The sequence below is a fragment of the Stomoxys calcitrans genome, chromosome 2 (genome assembly GCF_963082655.1).
Source record: "Stomoxys calcitrans chromosome 2, idStoCalc2.1, whole genome shotgun sequence".
NCBI classification, from domain to species: domain Eukaryota; kingdom Metazoa; phylum Arthropoda; class Insecta; order Diptera; family Muscidae; genus Stomoxys; species Stomoxys calcitrans.
The window spans coordinates 21,687,225-21,711,638 of record NC_081553.1 but is presented as its reverse complement, the minus strand read 5'-3'; the positions used below and the strand labels follow the sequence as shown (position 1 = coordinate 21,711,638).

Genomic DNA, 24,414 nt, shown 5'->3' with positions numbered 1-24,414 from the left:
AGAATGCCGCCCTCCGAACTGCGACGGGCTGTCTCCTCAGTTCTCATGTGGACCACCTGCATCAGGAGACAAAGATCCTACCAGTGCCAAGGCATAACTACATGCTGTCTAAGCAATACCTTTTGGGCTGTTATCACAGAAACCATCCAAATCATGATCTTGTGGATAGATATCCACCGCCCAGAAGCCTGATGCCGACGTGCAAGATGTATGTCCCGATTGTAACCAGGGACCGCACGATACACGTCACCTGTTTAACTGCCCGGCCAGACCCACTCGACTCATACCCAGATGCCTGTGGATGCACCCCATCTTAGTCGTAGAGTTCCTGGGTGTTGACACTCAACAGAATCAAGCAGACGAAAGATAGAACACAATAAACTGCTCCAACAACAACAAAGCGTAGCAAGTACCTCGCATTTTCCCTCAAATATAAGAGCCGCTAAGCACGCAAATGCACGAGTATGTCTAAGACCACCACACTGTGGTTAAGTGTCGCATCCGAGGTCCTTATAGCCAGCATCTCGCCTTTGTCCTCTAGACATAAGAACCGCTGACACACACGTGTCATGAAAATTTGAGCCCTTAACCGTTTACTTAACTTCGTGAAAATTTTTTTCGCAGAGAGTATCTTTCGAACCTAGTTTTCTCATAATTCAAATTAGCTATTAATGACATTTAATTTGTCAACGTTGGTGTCTCCTTCCATCGTGAAGACCCCAAGATAAATGCATTTTTGTAACTAGCCTTCACACACAAATATTGGGTTGCCCAAAAAGTAATTGCGGATTTTTTAAAAGAAAGTAAATGCATTTTTAAAAAAACTTGGAATGAACTTTAATCAAATATACTTTTTTTACACTTTTTTCTAAAGCAAGCTAAAAGTAACAGCTGATAACTGACAGAATAAAGAATGCAATTACAGAGTCACAAGCCGTTGAAAAAATTTTTCAACGCCGACTATATGAAAAATCCGCAATTACTTTTTGGGCAATCCAATAGTACAAGGAACCACAAACTGAAAGCTTCAAAATTTCAATTCTTTTTCCTTCGAACGAAAAGACTTCGTTACCTCAACCATGTATCGCTGGATATTTGTCAATGCTATGCCACATACATTTTGCTAGCCCAAAACAGGGAAGGCTAGTGCATCCTTAGTATTGCAGAGGAAACCACCATGAAAACTTAGGTTTATTGGAAAAAGCCAACAACCATTTGCAACGAGTACCACAGCCAAATAAAGCGTATATGTGTGTGTGTTTGTTTGTCTTTTAAGTTATGTGTTTCCTTGTGGCTTCCAGTTTATAAACCATGAAATATACAATGCCATTTTTCTATTTCCCATTTCCGGTTGTTAAAATGTTACACATTGACGTCACCAACCCACCATCTAACGAATACCAACGCATGCTGCATTGCTCTACCAAATGCATACCTGGCCGAATGCTTCAACATGGTGTACCGTTCGGATGTGATGATGTGTAAAAACAAAAAGTTTGCAATCGAAAAGTGCCACCCTACCTGGTGATATCCTGCTAATTTCCTCTTTTCTCTCCTATGCCGGTTGCTTTACGCGTCGTTATCGTGAAGAGCTGCAGCAGCAAATGTGGCTGCCCAGTTTTCGTAGAATTGAGGCAAGTATGCGATTAGATTACCAATGGCCTTAAATGTGGTTAACACTTCGTTTAATGGGATTTACATTTTAGCCTCCCATACCGCATACGGAAGAAGTCGATTATCTGGCGGTGTTTACAGATGATGCCCAAATAGCCTCCTGGAATAATGAAGGCTTGCCCATGGATCGCATGTCCACCGAAAATGCCACCATATTGGTGCATTCCACCAGATGGCCGCTGATGATAGATCCACAATTGTAGGTCCTACAAAAAAAAAATCAGACTGATAATGAGACCTAATTTGTTCCTATAACTCTTTGCAGACAAGGCATCAAATGGATAAAAAATCGCTATGGCCAGGATTTGGTGGTCCTAAGGCTTGCTCAGAAAAATTTCCTAGACTCTTTGGAAAAAGCCATGGCCAAGGGCGATACTGTGCTGCTGGAACAAATTGAGGAAAGTGTGGACACTGTGCTGGAACCCTTACTGAGTCGAGCTCTGATCAAAAGAGGGCGTTTTATACGCCTGGGCGATAAGGAATTGGATTTTAATTCCAACTTTCGTTTGATCCTACACACCAAATTGGCCAATCCCCATTACAAGCCGGAAATGCAGGCCCAGACCACTCTCATAAACTTTACGGTAACCCAAGATGGTCTGGAGGAACAATTGCTGGCGGAGGTGGTAAAAATCGAAAGACCTGATTTGGAGGATATGAAGACCGATGTCACCATACAGCAAAATAAATTCAAAATTTCCCTCAAACTCTTGGAAGATGACCTTTTGGCCAGATTGGCCTCAGCAGGAGAAAATGTCTTGGATGATTATGAATTGGTGGCCAATCTGGAGTCTACCAAGCAAACCGTAGATGAAATTGAACTTAAGGTTCATGAAGCTCGCGTCACTACTTTGCAGATTGATGAGGCCCGCAATATGTATCGTTCTGCTGCCAAAAGGGCTGCGGTACTTTATTTTGTACTCTCTGATTTGAGTCGCATAAATCCCATTTATCGCTTCTCTCTGAAGTCCTTTATGCAGGTCTTTAAACAGGCCATAGTATCGGCTCCCCAACACCGACAAAATGAGCGAAGAGTGGCTGCCTTGGTAGATGCCATAACCTGCCAGACATTCTATCATGCCCTAAGGGGTCTTTTTGAGGTGGATAAATTGACTTTTACCGCTCACATGACTTTACGCATTATGGCTGCCTCGGAGCATATATCGCGGGAAGAAGTTGATTTTCTTTTGCGATTTCCTCATGACCCAAACACTTTGTCTCCTGTAGATTTCATAGGACGCACTGCCTGGGGAGGCATTAAATCTTTGGCTTTAATGGATAATTTCTATGGCATAGACAAGGATATCGAGAGTTATCCCAAGCGCTGGAGGAAGTTTTTGACCAGTGATGTACCAGAGAGTGAACAATTCCCGGGAGAGTGGAAACATCGAACACCTTTGCAAAAATTGTGTATAGTGAGAGCTTTGAGACCGGATAGGGTTACCAGTGCCATAAGGTGAGAAGGACCTATAAGAATTTAAAGTTACTTTAATAGATTTAGAGAGAGGAAGATTAACTCTACTCCTACTCCTACTTCTACTTCTACTTCTACATCTACTTCTACTTCTACCTCTACTCCTACTCCTACTTCTACTTCTACTTCTACATCTACTTCTACTTCTACTTCTACTTCTACTTCTACTTCTACTTCTACTTCTAATTCTACTTCTACTTCTACTTCTACTTCTACTTCTACTCCTACTCCTACTCCTACTCCTACTCCTACTCCTACTCCTACTCCTACTCCTACTCCTACTCCTACTCCTACTCCTACTCCTACTCCTACTCCTACTCCCACTCCTACTCCTACTCCTACTCCTACTCCTACTCCTACTCCTACTCCTACTCCTACTCCTACTCCTACTCCTACTCCCACTCCTACTCCTACTCCTACTCCTACTCCTACTCCTACTTCTACTTCTACTTCTACTTCTACTTCTACTTCTACTTCTACTTCTACTTCTACTTCTACTTCTACTTCTACTTCTACTTCTACTTCTACTTCTACTTCTACTTCTACTTCTACTTCTACTTCTACTTCTACTTCTACTTCTACTTCTACTTCTACTTCTACTTCTACTTCTACTTCTACTTCTACTTCTACTTCTACTTCTACTTCTACTTCTACTTCTACTTCTACTTCTACTTCTACTTCTACTTCTACTTCTACTTCTACTTCTACTCCTACTCCTACTCCTACTCCTACTCCTACTCTTACTCTTACTCCTACTCCTACTCCTACTCCTACTCCTACTCCTACTCCTACTCCTACTCCTACTCCTACTCCTACTCCTACTCCTACTCCTACTCCTACTCCTACTCCTACTCCTACTCCTACTCCTACTCCTACTCCTACTCCTACTCCTACTCCTACTCCTACTCCTACTCCTACTCCTACTCCTACTCCTACTCCTACTCCTACTCCTACTCCTACTCCTACTCCTACTCCTACTCCTACTCCTACTCCTACTCCTACTCCTACTCCTACTCCTACTCCTACTCCTACTCCTACTCCTACTCCTACTCCTACTCCTACTCCTACTCCTACTCCTACTCCTACTCCTACTCCTACTCCTACTCCTACTCCTACTCCTACTCCTACTCCTACTCCTACTCCTACTCCTACTCCTACTCCTACTCCTACTCCTACTCCTACTCCTACTCCTACTCCTACTCCTACTCCTACTCCTACTCCTACTCCTACTCCTACTCCTACTCCTACTCCTACTCCTACTCCTACTCCTACTCCTACTCCTACTCCTACTCCTACTCCTACTCCTACTCCTACTCCTACTCCTACTCCTACTCCTACTCCTACTCCTACTCCTACTCCTACTCCTACTCCTACTCCTACTCCTACTTCCTACTCCTACTCCTACTCCTACTCCTACTCCTACTCCTACTCCTACTCCTACTCCTACTCCTACTCCTACTCCTACTCCTACTCCTACTCCTACTCCTACTCCTACTCCTACTCCTACTCCTACTCCTACTCCTACTCCTACTCCTACTCCTACTCCTACTCCTACTCCTACTCCTACTCCTACTCCTACTCCTACTCCTACTCCTACTCCTACTCCTACTCCTACTCCTACTCCTACTCCTACTCCTACTCCTACTCCTACTCCTACTCCTACTCCTACTCCTACTCCTACTCCTACTCCTACTCCTACTCCTACTCCTACTCCTACTCCTACTCCTACTCCTACTCCTACTCCTACTCCTACTCCTACTCCTACTCCTACTCCTACTCCTACTCCTACTCCTACTTCTACTTCTACTTCTACTTCTACTTCTACTCCTACTCCTACTCCTACTCCTACTCCTACTCCTACTCCTACTCCTACTCCTACTCCTACTCCTACTCCTACTCCTACTTCTACTTCTACTTCTACTTCTACTTCTACTTCTACTTCTACTTCTACTTCTACTTCTACTTCTACTTCTACTTCTACTTCTACTTCTACTTCTACTTCTACTACTTCTACTTCTACTTCTACTTCTACTCCTACTCCTACTCCTACTCCTACTCCTACTCCTACTCCTACTCCTACTCCTACTCCTACTCCTACTACCTACTCCTACTCCTACTCCTACTCCTACTCCTACTCCTACTCCTACTCCTACTCCTACTCCTACTCCTACTCCTACTCCTACTCCTACTCCTACTCCTACTCCTACTCCTACTCCTACTCTACTCCTACTCTCCTACTCCTACTCCTACTCCTACTCTACTCCTACTCCTACTCCTACTCCTACTCCTACTCCTCCTACTCCTTCTCCTACTCCTACTCCCTACTCCTACTCCTACTCCTACTCCTACTCCTACTCCCAGGGCGTTTTATACGCCTGGGCGATAAGGAATTGGATTTTAATTCCAACTTTCGTTTGATCCTACACACCAAATTGGCCAATCCTCATTACAAGCCGGAAATGCAGGCCCAGACCACTCTCATAAACTTTACGGTAACCCAAGATGGTCTGGAGGAACAATTGCTGGCGGAGGTGGTAAAAAATCGAAAGACCTGATTTGGAGGATATGAAGACCGATGTCACCATACAGCAAAATAAATTCAAAATTTCCCTCAAACTCTTGGAAGATGACCTTTTGGCCAGATTGGCCTCAGCAGGAGAAAATGTCTTGGATGATTATGAATTGGTGGCCAATCTGGAGTCTACCAAGCAAACCGTAGATGAAATTGAACTTAAGGTTCATGAAGCTCGCGTCACTACTTTGCAGATTGATGAGGCCCCGCAATATGTATCGTTCTGCTGCCAAAAGGGCTGCGGTACTTTATTTTGTACTCTCTGATTTGAGTCGCATAAATCCCATTTATCGCTTCTCTCTGAAGTCCTTTATGCAGGTCTTTAAACAGGCCATAGTATCGGCTCCCCAACACCGACAAAATGAGCGAAGAGTGGCTGCCTTGGTAGATGCCATAACCTGCCAGACATTCTATCATGCCCTAAGGGGTCTTTTTGAGGTGGATAAATTGACTTTTACCGCTCACATGACTTTACGCATTATGGCTGCCTCGGAGCATATATCGCGGGAAGAAGTTGATTTTCTTTTGCGATTTCCTCATGACCCAAACACTTTGTCTCCTGTAGATTTCATAGGACGCACTGCCTGGGGAGGCATTAAATCTTTGGCTTTAATGGATAATTTCTATGGCATAGACAAGGATATCGAGAGTTATCCCAAGCGCTGGAGGAAGTTTTTGACCAGTGATGTACCAGAGAGTGAACAATTCCCGGGAGAGTGGAAACATCGAACACCTTTGCAAAAATTGTGTATAGTGAGAGCTTTGAGACCGGATAGGGTTACCAGTGCCATAAGGTGAGAAGGACCTATAAGAATTTAAAGTTACTTTAATAGATTTAGAGAGAGGAAGATTAACTCTACTCCTACTCCTACTTCTACTTCTACTTCTACTTCTACTTCTACTTCTACATCTACTTCTACTTCTACTTCTACTTCTACTTCTACTTCCTACTCTACTCCTACTCCTACTCCTACTCCTACTCCTACTCCTACTCCTACTCCTACTCCTACTCCTACTCCTACTCCTAACTCCTACTCCTACTCCTACTCCTACTCCTACTCCTACTCCTACTCCTACCTACTCCTACTCCTACTCCTACTCCTACTCCTACTCTACTTCTACTTCTACTTCTACTTCTACTTCTATTTCTACTTCTACTTCTACTTCTACTTCTACTTCTACTTCTACTTCTACTTCTACTTCTACTTCTACTTCCTACTCCTACTCCTACTCCTACTCGTACTCTTACTCCTACTCCTACTCCTACTCCTACTCCTACTCCTACTCCTACTCCTACTCCTACTCCTACTCCTACTCCTACTCCTACTCCTACTCCTACTCCTACTCCTACTCCTACTCCTACTCCTACTCCTACTCCTACTCCTACTCCTACTCCTACTCCTACTCCTACTCCTACTCCTACTCCTACTCCTACTCCTACTCCTACTCCCTACTCCTACTCCTACTCCTACTCCTACTCCTACTCCTACTCCTACTCCTACTCCTACTCCTACTCCTACTCCTACTCCTACTCCTACTCCTACTCCTACTCCTACTCCTACTCCTACTCCTACTCCTACTCCTACTCCTACTCCTACTCCTACTCCTACTCCTACTCCTACTCCTACTCCTACTCCTCCTACTCCTACTCCTACTCCTACTCCTACTCCTACTCCTACTCCTACTCCTACTCCTACTCCTACTCCTACTCCTACTCCTACTCCTACTCCTACTCCTACTCCTACTCCTACTCCTACTCCTACTCCTACTCCTACTCCTACTCCTACTCCTACTCCTACTCCTACTCCTACTCCTACTCCTACTCCTACTCCTACTCCTACTCCTACTCCTACTCCTACTCCTACTCCTACTCCTACTCCTACTCCTACTCCTACTCCTACTCCTACTCCTACTCCTACTCCTACTCCTACTCCTACTCCTACTCCTACTCCTACTCCTACTCCTACTCCTACTCCTACTCCTACTCCTACTCCTACTCCTACTCCTACTCCTACTCCTACTCCTACTCCTACTCCTACTCCTACTCCTACTCCTACTCCTACTCCTACTCCTACTCCTACTCCTACTCCTACTCCTACTCCTACTCCTACTCCTACTCCTACTCCTACTCCTACTCCTACTCCTACTCCTACTCCTATTCCTATTCCTACTCCTACTCCTACTCCTACTCCTACTCCTACTCCTACTCCTACTCCTACTCCTACTCCTACTCCTACTCCTACTCCTACTCCTACTCCTACTCCTACTCCTACTCCTACTCCTACTCCTACTCCTACTCCTTCTCCTACTCCTACTCCTACTCCTACTCCTACTCCTACTCCTACTCCTACTCCTACTCCTACTCCTACTCCTACTCCTACTCCTAGTCCTACTCCTACTCCTACTCCTACTCCTACTCCTACTCCTACTCCTACTCCTACTCCTACTCCTACTCCTACTCCTACTCCTACTCCTACTCCTACTCCTACTCCTACTCCTACTCCTACTCCTACTCCTACTCCTACTCCTACTCCTACTCCTACTCCTACTCCTACTCCTACTCCTACTCCAACTCCTACTCCTACTCCTACTCCTACTCCTACTCCTACTCCTACTCCTACTCCTACTCCTACTTCTACTCCTGCTTCTACTTCTACATCTACTTCTACTCTTACTCCTATTCCCCTCTCAACTCCTTTCTTCTACGCTCCTTACTTCTTCACCCCTCTCAACTCCTTTCTTCTCCGCTCTTCGTTTCTTTCATATTCTTTTTTTTTCTCAATATTACCTCTCTCTTTCTCTCTCTCTGTGCTATTCTTCTTTCTTCCAGGCTCTTTGTTGAACAAACCATGGGCCGTCAATATGCCAATGTCAAAACCTTTCATTTCTCCGATATTTTCAATGAAGTAACCGCTGCAACACCCATATTTTTCATACTCTGCCCTGGCGTAGATCCCATCTACGATGTCGAACGCTTAGGCCAACAGCTGGGCTTTAGCACAAACAATAATAACCTCATCAACATATCCCTAGGTCAGGGTCAAGAAATGTTGGCTGAAGAGGCCTTGACTCAGGCACTAGCTTCCGCAGATCAATGGGTAGTATTTCAAAATATCCATCTGGTGGCCAACTGGTTGCCTAATTTGGAAAAGCTTATAGAACGCCTTACATCACAACCGGAAAGTTTTGCAGCTACCAAATTTCGCCTGTTCATTAGCGCCGAACCTGCACCTGATCCCCAATATCACATTATACCCCAAGGTATTTTGGAATCTTCGCTGAAAATTGTCAATGAACCTCCTTCTGGCATGGCAGCCAATATGCATCAGGCTTGGGATAATTTCTCACAGGATACCTTGGAGAGCTGCACCCAGGAAGCTGAATTCAAATCCATACTATTCTCTCTATGCTATTTTCATGCTGTGGCAGGACAAAGACGAAAATTTGGTCCCCTGGGTTGGAACAAAGTATATCCCTTCAATTTAGGAGATCTAACCATTTCGGCTTCGGTACTTCACAATTATCTGGAGGGCAGCAATCGTATACCTTGGGAGGACTTGCGTTATCTCTTTGGTGAAATTATGTATGGTGGCCACATAACCGACGATTGGGATCGGCGTTTGTGTCAAACCTATTTGGCCGAATTGTTGCAGCAAGAATTGGTGGATGGCGATTTGGAATTGTGTCCTGGTTTTCCCTCACCACCCAATCTGGATTTTGAAGGTTATCACAACTACATCAATGAAATGCTTCCCGAAGAGTCGCCCCTGCTGTATGGTCTACATCCCAATGCTGAGATAGGATTTCTCACCAATGCTTCCGAGCAATTGTTGAAGACTGTCTTTGAGCTACAGCCTAGGCAATCAGAGTTGACCACCACCTGCAGTGCTCCGCGTGAAGAGTTGGTCAAAATAATGGCCGAAGATTTTCTGGATAAATTGCAAGTGGAATTCAATTTAAATGCTCTGCTCAATCGCATTGAACGCAAGACACCCTTCGTGGTGGTGGCGCTACAGGAATGCGAACGCATGAATGCTTTAATACAGGAGATTAAACGTTCTTTGCGAGAACTTATGTTGGGTCTTAAGGGCGAATTGACCATTACCTCGGATATGGAACGTCTGGATCATGCCATTTTCTATGATCATGTACCGGAGTCCTGGACTTCTTTGGCCTATCCCAGTATGTTGGGTTTACAAAGTTGGTTTGCCGATTTGCTGCATCGCATCAAGGAGCTCTCCCTGTGGTTGAGTGATTTTAAGCTACCCTGCACTATCTGGCTGGGAGGACTCTTTAATCCTCAAAGTTTTCTTACCGCCATTATGCAGGAGAGTGCTAGGAAACATGATTTACCCTTGGATCGTATGTGCCTACATTGTGATGTTACCAAAAAGGATGTGGAAAGTATCACGTGAGTACTACAAAGGCCTTAAAGGTTAAAGATAGAATTATGAAAAAAATGTTCTATAGAAAAAATAAGGATACTTCAATTTTTGATATTCAATGGGTGACGTACCCTCCCCTTTACCCTAATTTTCAAGAACGACAGATCTGATGTACTGATTTAAGCCAACTATCTTTTGCATGGTAACCCAAATATACAAATTTAATATCAAGTTTGTTGGGTCTTAGTACCTAGGCTGCCCCGACCCTAAAATCACCTCAAATATTCCTATTGGACCTTAATAACAATAACAATTCGGGAGTAGATAACGAATATGACATTAAACTTTGAATCCAAAAACCTAGGTGGCGCTTTACCTCGCCTGCAATAGATTATTTCACCAATTAAAACATTGGGGCATCAAATGATAAATAATGACTTTGTGTCCAAAAATCTAGGTGGCGTTTTACCTCAAAAAATCGCTTTCAATAGATTTTTTGACCAATTAAAACAATGGGGGATCAAATAATAGTTATTTTTGAGTAGATCGCGTTATTCAAATATGTGTGCTCAAGTATCGGATGGAGTGTGGCGCACAACCATTATATAGACACCCTCCACCAAACGGCTGTATACACCAATCATGGCAATATGGGGTTTCATTAAAGATATAATGATGTGTGGGGGCACAAATAAATAAATGTAGGCTGCCATACACCAAAAATGATGGGAGTTGCAAACCATATCGTTAAGATTGCAACTATTTTTAGCTCATTGATAGACAAGTCCAACCGACATGCCGCTGGGCAACACTTTCTTGTTCAAAAGTCCCAAATTTCGGCGAAATCGGACAATAAATGTCTCTTTTATGGGCCCTAAACCTTAAATCGAGAGATCGGTCTATATGGCAGCTATATGCAAATCTGAACCGATCTGGGCAAAATTGAAGAAGGACGTCGAAGAGCCTAACCAAACTCACTGTGTCAAATTTCAGCGACATCGGACAATAAATGCGTCTTTTATGGCCGCAAAACCTAAAACCTAGATATCGGTCTATATGGCAGCTATATCCAAATCTGGACCGATCTGTGCAATATTGCAGAAGTATGTCAAGGGGCTTAATTTAACTCACTGTTCCAAATTTCGGCGACATCGGACAATAAATGAGCATTTTATGGGCCCAAAACCATAAATCAAGAAATCGGTCTATATGGCAGCTATATCCAAATCTGAACCGATCTGGACCAAATTGAAGAAATATGTCAAAGGGCCTAACACAACTCACTGTCCCAAATTTCAGCAAAATCGGATAATGAATGTGGCTTTTATGGGCCTTACACCATAAATCGGAGGATCAATCTATATGGCAGCTATATCCAAATCTAGACCGATCTGAGCCAAATTAACGAAGGATGTCAAATGGCCTAACACAACTCACTGCCCCAAATTTCAACAAAATCGGATAATAAATGTGGCTTTTATGGGCCTAAGACCCTAAATCGGCGGATCGATCTATATGGGGGCTATATCAAGATATAGTCCGATATAGCCCATCTTCGAACTTAACCTGGTTATGGACAAAAAAAGAATCTGTGCAAAATTTCAGCTCAATATCTCTATTTTTAAAGACTGTAGCGTGATTTCAACAGACAGACGGACGGACATGTCTAGATCGTCTTAGATTTTTACGCTGATCAAAAATATATATACTTTATAGGGTCGGAAATGGATATTTCGATGTGTTGCAAACGGAATGACAAAATGAATATACCACCATCCTTCGGTGGTGGGTATAAAAATTTGGTGTCAGAATCTGAGGTGGGATGCCTAGGAGAGCCGCCCACCCCCAAAACCCGCCAAACGGATTTATAGACCAATCACTACAATATGGGTATCAAATTAAAGGTTGTTGAGAGTAGAAAGCGAATCTGATATTAATTTGTGGAACTAAGTGTTTCGTGGGTCCCCTTACATCGGACATATTTACCGATCATGGCAGTATGGATCTTAAATGAAAGGTCTTTGGGTGTAGTGCACGAAATTGACTTCCCCACTTGAGACCAGGTTTCTGGGGATCCACCACACCCTTAAACAGGGATTTTACTTATTGGGGCTTAAATAAGAGGTATTTGAAAGTAGAAAATCCACAGGAAAATTCGAATATATTTTCAACTGAAATTAGGCAGAAATTTCCAAAATACGAGCTCTTTTCTCCAACATAGCACTATCAGGCGTAGCAGAGCGGGCCGGGTCCAGCTAGTCTTGTATATAAAAATCAATTTGTGTTTGTTTGTTGGTTTGTTTGTCGGTTCCGTATAGACTCAAAAATGGTGGAACCGATTTTATTGAAATTTTCACAGATGATGCATAATGATCCCGTGGTGAAAATAGAGGGGGGGCGGACCCTCCCCCTTACCCTTATTTTCAAAAACGATCCTCTTTCCCCAAAACACTCCCCAATCAAGACTTATTTACTGATCATGGCAATATGGGGCTCAAATAAATGGTATTTGAGTGCAGAATTCGAAAGCGATATACAAATGTGGGACCAAGTGTTTGGCGGCCGCCCGTCTCCAAAAACTCCCCCCAAAGAGGACAAATTTACGACCTTAGCAATATGGGGCTCAAATGAAAGGTCTTTGGGAGTAAAGCATGAATCTGATATCAATATTCGGGTAAAGTGTCTATGGCGCCACCCCACCCCCCACAACACCACCCAAAAAGGGCGTATTTGCTGACCATTGCAATATGGGTCTCATATAAGAGGTATTTTAGAGTAGAACAAGAAACTGATATATATTTATTTTCAGGACTAAGTCACTGAGTGGCCGTCCCAACCCCCAAACCGGAAATGTTGCAGACTATGGGAATATGGGGCTGAAATGAAAGGTATTTGGTAAAACAAAAAATTCCTGACAAACTGTCTAGGGGGCGACCTACCCCCATAACAACCCCCAAATAGAAGGTATTTGCTCACCATGACAATTCGGGCCTCAAAGGGAGTGGAGTTCTATAATTTTGTAGGGTCCATAACCAAAACCGGACATATTTGCTGACTTTTGCAATAAGGGGCTTAAATGAAAGGTATTTGAGACACGAAAACAAATTTGATACTCAATTTTGAGGCCAATTGCAATATGGGATTCAAATAAATACCCACTTTCGGGACCAATTTGCTGGGGGTCTACCCCTTCCCCAAAACACCCCACAAACAGCAATTATTTACTTATCATCGAAATATGAAAACGCAAATTTTGCCCATGAACATTCCACTAAGGAACAGGGGCAAACTTCTCACATATCAATGAGTGCAGTCCAATTCAAATTTAAGCTCAATGATAAGGGGCCTCCCTTTTTATTGTCGAGTCCGAACGGCGTGTCGTAGTGCGACACCTCTTTGGAGAGAAGTTTTACGAGGCATAGTACCTTACAAATGTTGCCAGCATTAGGAGGGGAAAACCACCGCTGAAAATTTTTTCCGATGGTCTCGCCGGGATTCGAACCCAGACGTTCAGCGTCATAAGCGGACATGCTAACCTCTGCACTACGGTGACCATCGAAATATAAATCTTAACATCATTTGTACAAGCTTAAAATCTAGTTTGACATTTTTTCTAGTTTACCCCCATTGGACGGAGCCTTTGTCCATGGCTTGTACTTAAATGGAGCTAGCTGGGATTGTCAACTTAACTCTATAGTTCCCCTAAATCCCAAGGAGTTGCTCTGTGCCATGCCTGTAATCTGCATCAAATCAAGTGTGCAGGAACGTCATGATCTTCATCACATATATGAATGCCCTCTCTACAAAACAAGGTATGTTCGACTAAACCCTCTCAGATCAATGTCAATGATTAGCTGTTAATCAAATGTAATTTCAATTTCATTAACAGATCACGTGGCAACACCTATGTCTGGACATTTAATTTAAAATCTCGTGAACGTCCGGCTAAATGGATTCTGGGTGGTGTTGCCCTATTACTACAGCCATGAATCTGACAGGCAGACAATCATTTGCCATTCAGTCACTATCAATGACACTTACAAAGCACTTTTTTTTATTATTATCTCTGTTTGTTTTTACACAAAAATAAACAAACACAAACTAAAGCACCAATATTGTTGAAGCACCCAGCAAATGTTAAATGTTATGAAAATAAAAAACAACAATTAAATCATAAAAAATAATGTCATCAATTTGTTTCATTGTTTTTGGGTTGTAAACGATTATAAAGTCTTCTAAAATATGTGCGTATATCTAGAGATGATTTTCATTATCAGGGTTATCAAAAGGAAAAACAAAATAAAAGCATACCGAGAGCCAAATATGCGAAGTCAAAGCGCACGCCGATGTTCTCTCACGATCACTTACAGTGTTACACCATACAAATGGGGATATGGCGTTACGTTGTTGCGTCGTTTCACGTTATTACGACACAAACTCTGATAAGATTAACATTCACATGTATGGACCTATCACAATTTTAACAGCTGTGACGATGAAAGTCAGCAGGCTTCGTTTTCTACTTTTCACCTTACTTTAGAACCATGAATTGATTAGTAGCTTTAAGTTAATCAACGAGAGTTGAGTTAGTCCATTTTTGCCTATTGACAAAAAAACAGCACTTAGGTCGGTTTCTCCCGTAACGACCGGTAAGCAGGCAACAGCAAGTTAAAACCATTTGTTGACATTGAAAGTTGTTTATAACTTTTGGGGAAATGTTGGAACAACACAGGGGTCGTTTTCGACAATATTATTTGCAACTGAAAGCGCAACAACAGAGCAAGGAGTTGTTTGCTACTTTAAAGTCGTAAACAACATGTTTTCGAGTTTGGGACACAAACAAGTTGGTTTTCAAAACAACGTATATTAGGGTGTACCTCCTTGCCTCCGTGCCCAAAACCCACCTTATATTAACGAAGTGCCTCCTTTTGCAGTCACGCAGTGAACCCGAATAGTGCCGTGTACTAGGGTATACCACCTAGACACCACATTGTGCAGAAATAAAACGTGTGCCTTCTTACCACTCTCATGCCTCCTCGCACGCAACCCCGCTTTTATGAAAGTAGTGCCCTCTCCCGGCTCCTCGTGTGGAACCCGAACAGTGCCGTGTACTAGGGTGTGCCTTCTAGCCACCAAATCGCTTATTGTGCAGTATAATTGGATGTTCTTCCTTGCCACACTCTTGCCACTGCGACCGAAACCCCGCTTTTTATCAAGGGAGTGCCCTCTCTCGCCCCACCCCGTGCTGTTCCTTAGTAAACCCCAACAGTGCCGTGTACTAGACTCCTGGCCACCAACCCGCGTATTATGTGGTATATTAGTTCCGCCTTGCCACTCCACCTCTTTTTACACCTCTTTTTATAACCTGAGTGCCCTTTGTGGGCTGTATTAGTGTGTGCCACCTAGCCACTAAACCGCACATCGTTTGGTGGCTAGGTGGTACACACTAATACAGCCCACAAAGGGCAAGATATTCGGGAACGGTAACCGAATATCTTGCCCTTTGTGGGCTGTATTAGTGTGTGCCACCTAGCCACTAAACCACACATCGTATCGCATATTAGGGTGTGAGATCTTTTGTTTATCGTTTCCGAATATCTTGCTGTGCGACGCTGCGATCTTCCGCATCTTCGAGCCGTGGACGCGGGTAACCCGAACAATGCCGTGTATTAGGGTCTACCACCTAGCCACTCATCAGTGCCCAAACGTGTATTGGGGTGTACCTCTGAGCCACCAGTTTGTGTGACCTACGGAGTGTTAGGGTATGCCTTCGTGTCCCCTATCAACTGCCGAACTCAAGTGCCGAACTGTGTATTTGGGTGCGCCCACTAAAAAACCGACCCTCCGAGCCTCTCAGCGATCGTGCTCCCGAAACACACCCCTATCCTTTAACTCCATCAAGCAAATCTTATATTGTTTGTCGGTTTGTTCCGTATGGACTCAAAAACGGCTGAATCGATTAATTTGAAATTTTCACAGATTGTGTAGGTTGGTCTGGAAGGAAACATAGGCTATATAATTTTTTGATAACGGAATGGGGGCGGACCCTCCCCCTTACCACAAAAGTACTACCCAAAAATAAAAGTAGATCGATCGGGACAATATGGAACTCAAATGATATATTTTCAGGAGTAGAGTACGAATTTCATATTAAAAATTGGATCCAAGTAACTGGGGGCCGCCCCAACCCCAAAAACCCCATAAAATAGGTTTTTCACACGATCATGACAATATGGAACTCAAATGAATGGTATTCGGCAGTAGATTGCGAATATGGTCCGGAAGGAGAACTAGGCTTTATAATTTTTTGATTTTGGAAGGGGGGCACCCTCCCCCATTACCCGAAAACACCGCCCAAAATCAAAAGTGGACCGATCGGGACAATATGGATATGAAATGAAAAAGGTATACGAAAATTTGGGTCTAAGTAACCATCGGGCCGCCCCAAACCCAAAATTCCCCCAAACAGACATATTGGACGTTCATGTCAATATGGGCCTCAAATGAAAGGTATTCGGGAGTAGATTACGAATCTGGCATACATAATCACCCTTCCTCCCAAAAATGCCTTAAATGGGCATATGACCCATCATGGGACTCGGTTTTTTGTTTGTTCCGTAGGGGCCGCCCAAAACCCGCCTAATCGATATATAGACCAATCACGACAATTCAGCGACATAGGCGGCCATATGCTACAATGACACGAATTCGATATTCACACTCAGGGCGAAGTGTCCCCACCCTAAAAAGATATTATAGCGTTAAAGAAGGCTCAGTAGAGCGGTCCGATAAAATATATAAAACCAAATCCAAAGGCTAGGCGAACCTTGCCCACGGTGAGCTGAACCCCAGTACCTAGGGGTAACTTGCCGTTACACAGTGCTTATTCTAGAATTATGAATTAAAAATCATATTCGCTTTGTTTAATGATCTATGGGGTAATGAACGATAATGACGTTAAAAAAAATTCGCTGTTTCAATTTTTCCCAAGATACATTTATTACAGGTAAAAGCAGTTGACCAACAACAAAAAATTGAGTACACTTTCTGTCAAAATCAGTGATTACGCGCAACACTGGTTTTGAGTTTATTACTAAAGGGTGATTTTTAAGCTATTCTCTTTTTGGCTACACTGGTTTAAATAGCCCACGCACGTTTTGTGTTTTGTTTCACTGTCAAACATCTTCAGTTTGGTCTATAATTTAACCATGAATCGTCTTACAAACGAACAACGCTTGCAAATTATTGAATTTTATTATCAAAATGTGTACTCGGTTAAGAAAGTTCATCGGGCGCTTCTTCCATTGAGCGACGAAACTCATTTTTGGCTCAATGGATACGTAAATAAGCAGAATTGACGATTTTGGAGTGAAGATCAGCCAGGAGCACTGCAAAAGCTACCAATGCATCCAGAAAAAGTTTGATGCGGTTTATGGGCTGGTGGCATCAATGGACAGTACTTCTTCAAAGATGATGCGAATCGTAACGTTACTGCGAATGTGAGCGAGTGAGATGATATCTTCACTGAGGCGGCAGCCCTTGCCGATGAAGGAATCCATCGGTTCAATCCGGTTAGTACAACCATGGGATTCAATATATTGTAACAACACTTCGTGGTTGTGCAGGCTACTGCGGCCCAGCGACGCTTGTGTCAGGGAACAAATTGGAAACCAATCGCTTTTGTTTATGGGTTGGGAAGAACTCATTTTATTTCTAATTTTATATTAACTCTAAACCTAAATCTATACAAATAAACTAAACCTCTACCGTCACATGCAGCGAGAATGCAATATTCAATTATCAGGATACATTTGTGGTCGACCCTAATGAAACACAATTGCTTTCTCAGAACCACTTATTTCTTAATTAAAATAATGCATATCTAATGCACGCACATGGTTATGCGGCCAAAACTTAGTCCCACCAGTTTCCATTGTTTCCCTCTGGGACGCATAGTTTAAGAGATATAGCCAATTTAAAGTTTTCATTCTGACAAATTGATTTTTGATGGATTTTCGACCATATTTTGAATATTTTGATGGAGTCACGAATTAAGGCTCATTTCCCTCTAGTATGGAGATACAGCCAATCTAGTTTAGGAGATACAGCCAATTTAAAGTTTTCATGCTGAAATCTCGATTTTCGACCATATTTTGAACTTTTTGTTAGAGTCTGGAAATCAAGCCCATTTCCTTCGAGGACGCATATTTTAGGAGACGGTTAGGTTATAAAAGGTTCGGTTTAAGTGGCAGTCTGCCTCAGATTTACTTACATACCACAGAAACAGAAGAAGGAAGATGCCTTCTAGTTCCTACCCTTTACCCATCCACATCGACTTAAAAAGCCCAATATCTTGCCAATGTTCACATCAGCTAAATCAGACCGGGTCTCAAAGAAATGAGAACCTAATGTGGAACTCCTTCTGACTGCTGGTGCAGGACACACACATACAGAAGTTGGGTAAAATGTTCTTTCCATATCCTCAGCATGTTATCTGTGTCAGTTACCAGATTTCCTTCTTTGTCTCTGCAGGAGGATGTGCCTGCACCAAAGCCATCGGTTTGATGTTTAATTCTTTGGCAGAATTTCCGGACTTCTTTCTGATTCCTGTACATCTCAATTCGCTCACACTCACGTCTTTCCATTTCCTTTTTCTTTCTGCGGAATATACGTCTCTCCTCTCTCCTTTTCTCCCGATACCTCTCCTTCATCTGGCGCGTTGCTACTGATTGCAGAGTTGCATTCTTGGCTTCAGTAGCATCTCGACACTCTTAGTCGTACCATGGGTTTCTTGGAGGAGGCTTCCGGTACCCAAGTACGGATTTCGCGGTATTTTCCATAGAGTGGGCAATAGTTTGCCACTGCGCCGTACTTTCCTCGCCATGTTCAAACGGGTGCAAACCTTTGCTGCAACGAGGTAATGATCCGAATCTATATTCGCTCAACGGATCGATGTCCTCACAGCTTCTGCAAAAGTCGTTGTCTGTTAGCATGTTTTCCGATTAGACAGTGACCTGTCATGATGGACACAATGACGGAGACGTCTGTTCTAGCCAATGACAGCAAAGCAGTAGACCTCTTCAAGTCAAGATTAGGCCACATAGTTTTGGAATGCTCACAGCCCCCTATTTGTGACCATCTATCATTCGTTGTCCTTCGGGCCTGTTCCTGAAAACTGAGCTTACATGTCGCTAGAGGCATACCCACAGATTCCAGTATCCCTGGAATGTATAAGGAAGTTCCTAGTCTTGCAAGCACGTCTGCTTTTGAATTCCCTGGGATATCTCTGTGGCCCGGCACCCAGAATAAGTGCATTTTGAACTATTCAGTCATTCCATTGAGAGATCTGCGACAGTCCAGGGAGGTTTTTATATTCAGAAATACGTTCTCCAGCGATTTAAAGGCTGTCTGAGAAGATATTTATACCAATCGTCGTAATGACATTATATCTTAGCCATTCCACCACTTCCTTGTTTGCAAGGATCTCTGCTTGATACACGCTGCAGTGGTCGGGTAACCGTTTCGATATGACCAGTTCTAGATCTTTAGAGTACACCCAAAAGCCCACCTAGTCGTTTAGTTTGAAAACATCCGTATAGAAGTCTATGTAACTACTGTTACCAGGGATATCGTAGTTGCAATCGGTTCTATCAGGAATAGTGGTACAGTAATTTTTATCAAAAAGCGGCTCAGGTAGGATGTACTCCACACTGCCAGGAACATCGGATATTATATCAAGGATAACACAGTGTCCATAGCCGTCACATGACCAATGAGAAAGCTCCCTTAACCTCACGGCAGTGGTCGCTGCTATTTGTATAGCCACAATGTCCAGAGGCACAAGATGTAGGATTAAATTCAGTGCATCAGATGGTGTCGTCCTCGGTGCGGCTGTGATGCACAAACAAGGCATCCTTTTGATCCGGTCAAATATTGAGCAGTAGGTGGATTTTTGAAGCGACGTCCACCAGACCGCAACACCATATAGCATTATAGGTCTGACAACTGCAGTATATTACCAATGCATGACACGCGGTCTACATCAACAACTTTTTCCAATGGCTCTCTTGCAGGTGTACAGGGCAAGAGTGGCCTTTCTTGCCTTTTCCAAAATGTTGGATTTGAAGTAAAATTTCCTGTCCGGCAAAACACCGAGGTATTTTGCGTTTTCTGTAAATGGAACATTCTCTCTACCCAAGGAGACAGGTTCCACTGTAGACAACTTGTATCTCCTGCTGAAAAGAACTACTTCTGTCTTGCACGAATTTATACCCAGACCACTTTCGGTAGCCCAGATTGCTGTTGCACGTAGAGCTTCCTGAAGTATATTTCTTGGAGTGCTAGGAAACTTTTCCCTAACCGCAATTGACGTGGCAGCACTTTTACGCTTTTTTCTTCCAGAGACAATAATATTGTATATTAATAATGGCTATATTCCAAAGTAGAGCAGACAAAACTCCTCCTTGAGATGTTCCTCTGTTGACCCATCTTTTTAGATCCACAGATCCCAAGCCTGCCGTAATGCATCTTTAAGTAAGTACGTTATAAATAAACTTTCTTACGGTAGAGTTGATGCCTAGAAACTCCAACTCCTTCATGATTGACGTCGGTTTTACATTATTCGAAGCACCTTCAATGTCAAGAAATGCTACCATTGTATATTCCTTGACAGCGAGAGTACCCTCTATGTAGCCGACTAGGTCGTGAAGGGCTGTTTCAATGGATTTGCCTTTACTATATGCATGCTGATGCCGCGACAGGCGGAAGGCGATTTCCAGCAATCTTTGTCCTAAGATATGTTTCTATCAACCTCTCAAGAGTCTTCAACATAAAAAATGACAGACTAATAGGAAGAAAATCCATCGCCTTCGTGTGGTAGGGGTTTCCTGCTTTCGGAATGAAAATGACCTTCATGTCCCTCCATCCCACAGGTATATATGACATTCTGATACAAGCAGAGTACATCTCCCTAAGCCAGGGAACCAGTGTATCAGACACTGCTTGTAATTCAACCCATGATACATCATCAGGGCCTGGCGATTTAAAGGGGTCGAAACTTCTTGTCGCCCAAAGGATTTTCGGCTCAGACACAATTTCCCTAATGGCCTCCGACGAATGCATATCAGTGACAACCTCCTCTGGCGCCACGTTGTCCGTTAGAGAATTTCCCGGGAAATGTGTAGTGTTTCCTGGCTAGACAATGTCCATACAATCTCTGACTTCTGAATATACCCTACTGTAATAGGTATCGAGGGAGACCACCGTGGCGCAGAGGTTAGCATGTCCGCCTATGACGCTGAACGCCTGGGAAACCTGGCGAGACCATCAGCAAGAATTTTCAGCGGTGGTTTCCCCTCCTAATGCTGGCAACATTTGTGAGGTACTATGCCATGTAAAACTACTCTCCAAAGAGGTGTCGCACTGCGGCACGCCGTTCGGATTCGGCTATAAAAAGGAGGACCCTTATCATTGAGCTTAAACTCGAATCGGACTGCACTCATTGATATGTGAGAAGTTTGTCCCTGTTCCTTAGTGGAATGTTCATGGGCAAAATTTGCAAATTTGCAATAGGTCCTCCTTAGCCTGGAGGCCTCAGATGTATCCTCCACGGAGCTGCAGAATTCTACCCAGGATTTGTTCTGCGCCTTTCTCAGCTTGCCCTTATATTTTTTTAGCTCAGCCTTATAGATGTCTTAATCGTGTGATGTTCTTGTGGCTTTTGCTCTGTTGAAGAGTTTTCTGCAGTCCTTCTTTAGACCAACCATTTCTGGGCCCCACCATACCGGTCGCTGTTTGCCCCTTTGTTTTGGCACTAGGGCATACTGACACAAGCGAGTCATTCAGGGCTTCGTGATCCTCTTGTCTATATCTCCCGTAGTTTCCACTTCCTTTTCTAGTCTAGAAGGGATAGACTTGCAGAATTTGTGCGGAAATTTATCCCAATCCACCTTTCTTCTGTTTAGCCGAGGGACCACTACTTCAGTATTTTCTCCAAGACTGAAACTAATATAACGATGATCAGAAAAGCTGTGGTCATCCAACACTTCCCAGTCGCATATTCTTCGACATTTATCTTCCGATACAAAGATAATATCTAGTACCTCCTGCCTGTTCGTGGTAATAAAGGTCGGTTTATCCCCTATATTCAATAAGCAGCTCACCCCTTTCGTTGGCATCCGAACTTCCCCATATCTGGTGATGTGCATTAGCATCACTTCCTACAATGAGGCTCTTTTTCCCTGCAGAAGCGGCTTCACCTAGCAACTTAAGGCTTGAAGGTGGCATCTCTGAATCGTGTGCCATATATAGAGAAGCCACTTCACGTTTGCACTTAACTCACGTGTGAAACCAACTAATTACACCTTCTCTCTTTCGGCTGCTATTCTTCAAGAGTACCGTTAGTATGAGTCAATCACACGTATGCTTTCGAGATGCTTAACCCCTTAAGAGTTAATATGGTACCAAATATTAGACTTTAGTTTTTATACCCTCCACCATAGGATGGGGGTATACTAATTTCGTCATTCTGTTTGTAACTACTCGAAATATTCGTCTGAGACCCCATAAAGTATATATATTCTTGATCGTCGCGATATTTTATGTCGATCTAGCCATGTCCGTACGTCTGTCTGTCGAAAGCACGCTAACTTCCGAAGGAGTAAAGCTAGCCGCTTGAAATTTTGCACAAATACTACTTATTAGTGTAGGTCGGTTGGTATTGTAAATGGGCCATATCGGTGCATGTTTTGATATAGCTGTCATAACAACCGATCTTGGGTATTGACTTCTTGAGCCGCTAGAGGGCGCAATTCTTATCCGATTGGGATGAAATTTTGTACGACGTGTTTTGTTATGATGTCCAACAACTGTGCCTAGTATGGTTCAAATCGGTCCATAACCTGATATAGCTGTCATATCAACCGATCTTGGGTTTTGACTTGTTGAGCCTCTAGAGGGCGCAATTCTTATCCGATTGGAATGAAATTTTGCACGACGTGTTTTGTTATGATATCCCACACATGTGTACCAAGTATGGTTCAAATCAGTTCATAACCTGATATAGCTGTCATATCAACCGATCTTGGGTCTTGACTTCTTGAGCCTCTAGAGGGCGCAATTCTTATTCGATTTGAATGAATTTTTGCACGAAGTATTTTGTTATGATATCCAACAACTGTGCCAAGTATGGTTCAAATCGGTCCATAACCTGATATAGCTGTCGTATAAACAGATCTTAGGTCTTGACTTCTTGAGCCTCTAGAGGGCTCAATTCTAATCCGATTTGGCTGAAATTTAGCATGACGTATTTTATTCTTACTCTTAAAAAATTTGTCAAATAAGGTTCAAATCGGTTCATAACCTGATATAGCTGTCATATCAATCGATCTTGGGTCTTGATTTCTTGAGCCTCTAGAGGTCGCAATTCTTATCCGATTTGAATGAATTTTTGCACGAAGTATTTTGTTATGATATCCAACAACTGTGTCAAGTATGGTTCGACTCGGTTCATAACCTGATATAGCTGTCATATCAACCGATCTTGGGTCTTGACTTCTTGAGCCTCAAGAGGGCGCAATCCTTATCCGATTTGGCTGAAATTTTGCATGACGTATTTTATTCTTACTCTTAACAAATGTGTCAAATAAGGTTCAAATCGGTTCATAACCTGATATAGCTGTCATATCAACCGATCTTGGGTCTTGACTTCTTGAGCTTCTAGAGGTCGCAATTCTTATCCGATTTAAATGAATTTTTGCACGAAGTATTTTGTTATGATATCCAACAACTGTGCCATGTATGGTTCAAATCGGTTCATAACCTGTTATAGCTGTCATATAAACAGATCTGGGGACTTGACTTCTTGAGCTTCTAGAGGGCGCAATTCCTATTCGATTTCGCTGAAATTTTGCATGACGTATTTTATTCTTACTCTCAACAACCGTGTCAAATAATGTTCAAATCGGTTCATAACCTGATATAGCTGCCTTATAAACCGATCTGGGATCTTGACTTCTTGAGCCTCTAGAGGTCACAATTATTATGCGATTTACCTAAATTTTTTTATGACGGATCCTCTTATAACCATCAACATATGTGTTTATTATGGTCTGAATCTGTATATAGCCCGATACAGCTCCCATATAAATCGATCTCTCTATTTTACTTCTTGAACCCCCAAAGGGCGTAATTCTTATTCGAATTGGCTGACATTTTAAACAGGTCTCCAACATATAATTTGATTGTGGTGCAAACCGGACCATATCTTGATATCGCTCTAATAGCAGAGCAAATCTTTTCTTATATCCTTT

General features: G+C 42.9%; 1 protein-coding gene across 1 annotated transcript in view; it reads left to right on the top strand.

The window, feature by feature from the left end:
• Positions 1 to 14,231, top strand: part of LOC106086709 (dynein beta chain, ciliary) — a 140,119-nt gene extending 125,888 nt beyond the window's left edge. Inside the window, exons 32-37 of the mRNA XM_059361391.1 lie at positions 1,496 to 1,634; positions 1,707 to 1,873; positions 1,940 to 3,130; positions 8,551 to 10,131; positions 13,723 to 13,917; positions 13,995 to 14,231. Of these exons, the coding sequence (XP_059217374.1) occupies positions 1,496 to 1,634; positions 1,707 to 1,873; positions 1,940 to 3,130; positions 8,551 to 10,131; positions 13,723 to 13,917; positions 13,995 to 14,094 (3,373 nt within the window). The 3' untranslated portion in view covers positions 14,095 to 14,231. The remainder of the gene's footprint in view (positions 1 to 1,495; positions 1,635 to 1,706; positions 1,874 to 1,939; positions 3,131 to 8,550; positions 10,132 to 13,722; positions 13,918 to 13,994) is intronic.
• Positions 14,232 to 24,414: the final 10,183 nt, after the last annotated feature.